General features: G+C 44.3%; 1 protein-coding gene across 1 annotated transcript in view; it reads left to right on the forward strand.

The window, feature by feature from the left end:
• Positions 1–3,502, forward strand: part of ccr6a (chemokine (C-C motif) receptor 6a) — an 8,734-nt gene extending 5,232 nt beyond the window's left edge. The window contains exon 2 of the mRNA XM_005950446.3: positions 481–3,502. Within this exon, the coding sequence (XP_005950508.1) occupies positions 531–1,721 (1,191 nt within the window). The 5' untranslated portion in view covers positions 481–530 and the 3' untranslated portion in view covers positions 1,722–3,502. The remainder of the gene's footprint in view (positions 1–480) is intronic.
• The last annotated feature ends 2,659 nt before the right edge of the window (positions 3,503–6,161 follow it).

Below are 6,161 nucleotides of genomic sequence, written 5' to 3' on the forward strand. Positions count from 1 at the left end.
GTTGCCTAATAATTATGCACAGTAATAGTCACCTGCACACACAGATATCCCCCTAAAATAGCTAAAACTAAAAACAAACTAAAAACTACTTCCAAGAACATTCAGCTTTGATATTAATGAGTTTTTTGGGTTCATTGAAAACATGGTTGTTGTTCAATAATAAAATTATTACTCAAAAACACAACTTGCCTAATAATTCTGCACTCCCTGTAGTTAGGGCTGGTTCAGGTGACCCTGCACCTGAACCAGCCCTTAGCTGTTAAGTGTTTGCAGAGATGTAGTTGAATAACATGTGGATTTTATTTAATTTTTTATGAAAATACAGAGCTGATTAATGTGCGAACTGAAGATGCTATAGCATTCACACAGCTTCTTCATCATGTGTTCTCTGGTCTTCCTCTTGCCATTGTCTTTGTTTCACTGTGAGTCCATCAGACACATGTGCTGTAGTTTGATGTTTTCTCTCTGCTTGCTTTACAGTGATCTACTCTGCAGAGGATTTGGTGTCCAACCGATCATACCCCACGGAGATGTCCAACCAATCATACACCACGAATATGTCCAACCAATCATACACCACGAATATGTCCAACCAGTCATACACCACAAATATGTCAAACCAAGCATACCCTATGTCGACGTCCAATGATGACAATAATGCCATTGATTACCTAGATTACGGTGGATTATGTTCATTTCCCAACAACCAGAGTGCGGCGAAGGTGATTGGCCCGTACATCCACTCTATCATCTGCATCCTGGGCTTTGTGGGAAACAGCCTGGTCATTGTTACCTACGCCTTCTATAAGAGGACCAAGTCCATGACTGACATCTACCTGTTCAACGTGGCCATCGCTGACCTGCTGTTCGTGCTGGCGCTGCCATTCATCGTCTACAATGAGCAGTGGTCGTGGCCGATGGGGCAGGTGGCCTGCAAGTTGCTGCGTGGCTCCTATAGTGTGAACTTGTACAGCGGCATGCTGCTGCTTGCCTGCATCAGCACTGACCGCTACATCGCCATTGTCCAGGCTCGGCGTAGTTTCAGACTGCGCTCACTGTCATACAGCCGCATCATCTGTACCATCGTCTGGATCTTCGCTATACTTGTGTCCGTCCCCAGCTTCTACTTCTACAACTGGTACAAGCCATCACACTTGAGTGATTCTAATAACCAAACGCATGTTTGTGAGTTCAAGTTTAAAGACTCAGAAACAGCCGCTGCGGTGAAGGTGGGCATCCCCAGCACCCAGATCAGCGTGGGTTTCTTTCTGCCACTCTTCATCATGATCTTCTGCTACAGTGCCATCATCATCACCCTGCTGAAGGCCAAAAACTTCCAGCGGCACAGAGCAGTACGGGTGGTGCTGGTAGTTGTGGCCGTTTTTATCATCTGCCACCTGCCTTACAACATAGTGCTGCTGTATGACACGGTCAGCCTGTTTCAGGAGGTCTCGTGTGGTGAGGCGGACATGTTGGAGATGGCCAAGACGGTGTTCCAGACCATTGCTTACATGCACTGCTGCCTGAACCCAGTGCTGTACGCCTTCGTAGGGGTGAACTTCAGGAACCACTTCAGGAGGATCTTCAGGGACCTGTGGTGTCTTGGAAAGAAGTACATGGCCCCACGCCGCTTCTCCAGAGTCACCTCTGACTTCTACATGTCCTCCACTCGTCGATCGATGGATGGGTCCAGCAACAGTGGCGCTTCTTTCACCATGTGAAGACATCCATGTGTTGATCTCTGAAGCTCCAAGTCTCTAACTCACCTCTCCTGACTCACTTCTGTTTTACCGACGAGATTCTTAATCCAGAGTGAAATATTTTGAAGATAAAAAGATCTAACACCATGCCGCACATCTTGTTGTACTTCATCATTTTAATTGAGAAATATTCCAACTCCTGCATTTGACTGAAGACGAGTCTCCTGCAGAGCCTCCTGCTGTCTGTATTACACAATTGAAGCCCAGAGCTCAACATCTCTTGCAGCTGCAGATGATGAGCTCTAAGCGAGGATAAAAATAACCTTGAAGAGTTTCTCTGACTGATGTGTTCCTGAAAAGACTGATAGCGACTGGAAACTTCCCAACAGGCTGAGTGTTTCCTGTCTTCTGAAGGTCCAGAAAGGATGCAACAGGCTCTGATGTGTAGTCCTGCACACCTGAAATATTCCTGTGCTCAGGTAAAATAGCTATGTGACCTGCATAGGCAGCAATAATCAGCTGCCTCTCCAGTGAGTCCCTCCTCCCACAGCTGAACTACGCCCCCTGGTCCTGGTTCTGCTCATGAACCAGTTCTCCACCTGCTGCACTTTCTGGTTAGAGAGACCCTCAAGAGCAGAACCAGAACTAAACCCACTCTAATCGGACCATCTGTACCAGGAACCCCGACAGCGAGCACATGAATTTTCAAATTAAGAGTGAGGGGGATTGTCCAATCCCCAACACACCTGATCAGCTCATTGTAGTAAACTCGTCATCAGACCAACACCTTCTAGCTCCATTTGGTCTCCTAAACGTCATCAGAGTGAAAACCAACATGTCTGGTGACAATGTCTGTGATTGCTTTGTGAAAACTTTTAATGAGCTGTTTTTACTCATATCGCTGCCAGCCACCACCCATCAATGCAGATTAATAAAAGATGGCTGGCATGGCGTGGAGTACTGGTCATCAGGGTCAGGGGTCAGGCTTAGAGTTTGGTTGTGTTCCAGCCAGATGATCAATGTTACAGTGATTCTGTCATGTAAGTGTGTCACACAATAAAATATATCCATATAAGGGATGAGCCTAAACCTGACCCCTGACCTGTTAGAAGGTTCCTCAGCAGACTAACTGGACATTGACCATTAAAACCTACCAAAAAATAACAGCTGATAGGCTCCATCACCCACATTACAGGCATGTTTTCAATCCCTTTTTAAAATTTTGTACCTAAGAATTTTTTATTAATGTTAATTTGCTGTTTATCATTTCATTTATATCAGAACTGTGCAAGTAGTCTGCATTGACGTGAATGTGTAATCCTAATCTGCTCACAGGTGATTTCCAGGATTAAGAATTGAAACTTTTCAGAGGTTTTCACATCCTCATTTAAGCCCTGATGAAATACAGGTTTTCAGTTTTAATTTTGTCTCAAGGCTCAAACATTTCAAAAACTCTGCTTTTCTTCATATCCAACTCTTATTTGTTGCAATTCCTCTCATTCTTTTTTTTTAACTGTTCGTGCCTGGGTTTATTTTTATGACACCCAATGTATCCTTTGAATGTAACATTACAGCTCAGTTGTCAGATTTGTGCCTTTCAGAATAAATGCAGTTTATTTCTTCTATTTCTACGAGTCTGAGTTTTTATTTTAACGTCTCTGTGGCTTTAATGGGATTTAAAGCTCTGGTGTTTAAAGGATGTTTACTGATTTCCTTTTAAAGGAGTGCAACAAAGTACTTTTCAAGGAGTACTTTGTTGCACTCAGCTGAGTTACGGCATGGCCTCAATGTTCAGACTCTTTGCAGAATTAGACTCCACAAAAACAGGACTATGGCTGTATAGGAATTTCTTTTATTTATGTATTAATCACATTATTTTATTGTATAATGCCTTCATGCCACTGGATTTTAACATGTCTCACACTCATACAGTAAGACAAATGGTGGGGGTCTAGTAGGGAAGTTGGGGGAAGCAGACAACTCCACAGGAAGTCTTTTGTCTCTTCGAGGACTCTGGGAGGTTGCAAGGGAGTGTGAACCTTAAGGTGTGAAACAGCTGTGTACTGCCTTTTGTTCCTTAAGAAGGTATTTAACTGAGAGCCATGCTAGACTCAGGGAGACTCTGCTGACCATCTGCTCCGCGGTCATGTAGGCTCTCCACAAGCTTGGTTGTCTGTTCTTTGTGTGTTTTGATTAAGGAATGTTAGCTACCGTTCACCGCTCGTCTGCAGGCTTTATTTAAATGGAAAACTTCCACAACAATGGCGCAGAGCAGGACAAATCTGTGAATCCATGAGACTGTGTGAGTGACTGGGTGCAATCACACTACTTACAACAGAATTATGATCAAATAAAAGAAAAACATAAGTATTTATAGACAACACTGAGCTACAAATGAGGGGTTTAATCTATTGCGATATTGTGTAATCATCTATAGTCTGCCTGCTGTTAGAGGTTGGGTCTGGTAAGAGCATGCTGCTGCTGTTTCCTGCAGGAAACTGTTTCTCACCAGCAGAGACTACTTGTGCACAGAGAAAAGTCATGTGTGGATGCAGGCAGAGGACTTTCAGGAGGTTAGAAACAGGCGGAACCATGAAATTACGCCAGAATTAAACTCATCTGGTCTCTCGCCACGGCGTCCCCACGCACCCTCAACCGTTTTCAGCACTGCTGCTGTTTTAAGGACGCCCTGGCACTGTGCACAGCTCTGCTTACAGCTCTTTTTTTTTTTTTGCCTGTGCCTGTCCCGTTTGGATCTTTCATCAGAATTGTTGTCTTGAAGGCCAAGAAAGATGCCAAGCTGGATTTATTTTACCAAGTGGATCATCATGGCCTTGCCATATTGGTCCATTTGATTGACCTTTATTATAATTATGTATTTATTTTATTTGATTTTCGGTTGTTACAAACAGGACAGACATGAAAGAAAGAGAGGGGGAGAAAGAAAAATAGAGGGGAGAAGAGAATAGTGAGAAAGGGGGGAAGAAAAAAAAAAGAAAAACAAACAAAACACCTGGATCACCTGTATGGAGATTAAAAAACAGAAGAGAAAGCAAACAAAAAAGAGCCACATAATAAATACAACACCATCACAATAAACTAGCTAACAGTAGATAACAGTAGATACCGGTACTAAATATTAAATGCTATTGTGCAGCACGCAAGATCGACAGAGCACAAGAGACCGAGGAAGACCAATGGAGGGGCAACCGTGCCACTCTCCCGGAAAGAGCTGAGGAGAGCCCCAGATGAGTGGTCACTCAGCAGCCGCCAAGCAGAAGGCCGAGGGGAGAAGCGGTGGGGGGGGCGGGGGAGGGCGTGAGTGCCTGTGAGCTCCCAGGCCCAGAGGCCAAGGGCACCCCACCCCCCAAAGGGTCCCGAGTGAGCCCCAGGCTCCAGGCCCCAACTAGCAGCCACCAGGAGTGAGCCGGTGTGTACCTGCCCATCCCCAGACACCAAGAACCACCAATGCACCGATGTCTGAGGGCGTCTGCCACTGGCAGGGGGAGTGGTGGGGGGAGATAGGCCTCATCTTGGGCCTAACCTCCTGCGAGTCGGTATAGAGCCTGGGACTGTGTGTGTCGCTTAGACAGGTGGAGAGAATACATCACTTGTTCGTAAATAGAGAGAAGGAGAGAAAAAAAAAGTGTGGCGAGATGCTCCCTGAGTCTGACTATGTGTGTGCATATTTACTAATATGAGTACGCTTGAGCTTAAGTGTGTGTATCCTATACGTCTGTGTGCACTGTTAGATGATGTAAATGTGCTGCCGTTGAGCGCATGACTTGTCGCGTGATCAGTGCTTAGCGTATGTGTCGAAATAAAGGATGTTGTTTGTGGATGAGTCTGGAAGAGGTGATGCGAAGCAGTGAAAGAAAATAAGAAGAAAGAAACCAAGGACAAGGGTGAGCAGCATCAAAAAGAAGGGAAAAAGAAAAAAAAACGAGAAGAAAAAAATGGAAATATTCCAATTAGACCATTGACGGAGAGTGACAGTGTTAATTCTGCTATGATATCACACTTAAATTGCTGCTGACAGCTCTGCTGACAGTGTAATACTGGGCGGTGAATTCACTGTGTGCAATGCATGTTTTAGCCTCTATCTGACAGTGGAAATTGAAGTGTGTCTCTTCACTAACTGGACCTCTGGACTCCACATACCGAAGTCTCAGTGTCAGTGTTCTGTCATCTGTCCTGCCTTTTGGTAAATAATAAAACCATGTCTGTGACTTGAGTTCACACGCATGAATCAGAAGGACGCACGTGAATGATATGACCACACTGAGGACAAATTCAAATTCAAATTCAAATTCAAATTTTATTTGTCACGTACACAGTCATACACAGTACGATATGCAGTGAAATGCTTACACAACTGCTCGTGACCTAAAGAAAAAAAAAAGAAAAGGCTATGAATAAGATAGGAAATAAATATGAAAATTAAAAAGGGTAATTTAACTA

The sequence above is a fragment of the Haplochromis burtoni genome, unplaced genomic scaffold (genome assembly GCF_018398535.1).
Source record: "Haplochromis burtoni strain Fernald_Lab_line unplaced genomic scaffold, NCSU_Asbu1 Contig_783, whole genome shotgun sequence".
Lineage (NCBI taxonomy): Eukaryota > Metazoa > Chordata > Actinopteri > Cichliformes > Cichlidae > Haplochromis > Haplochromis burtoni.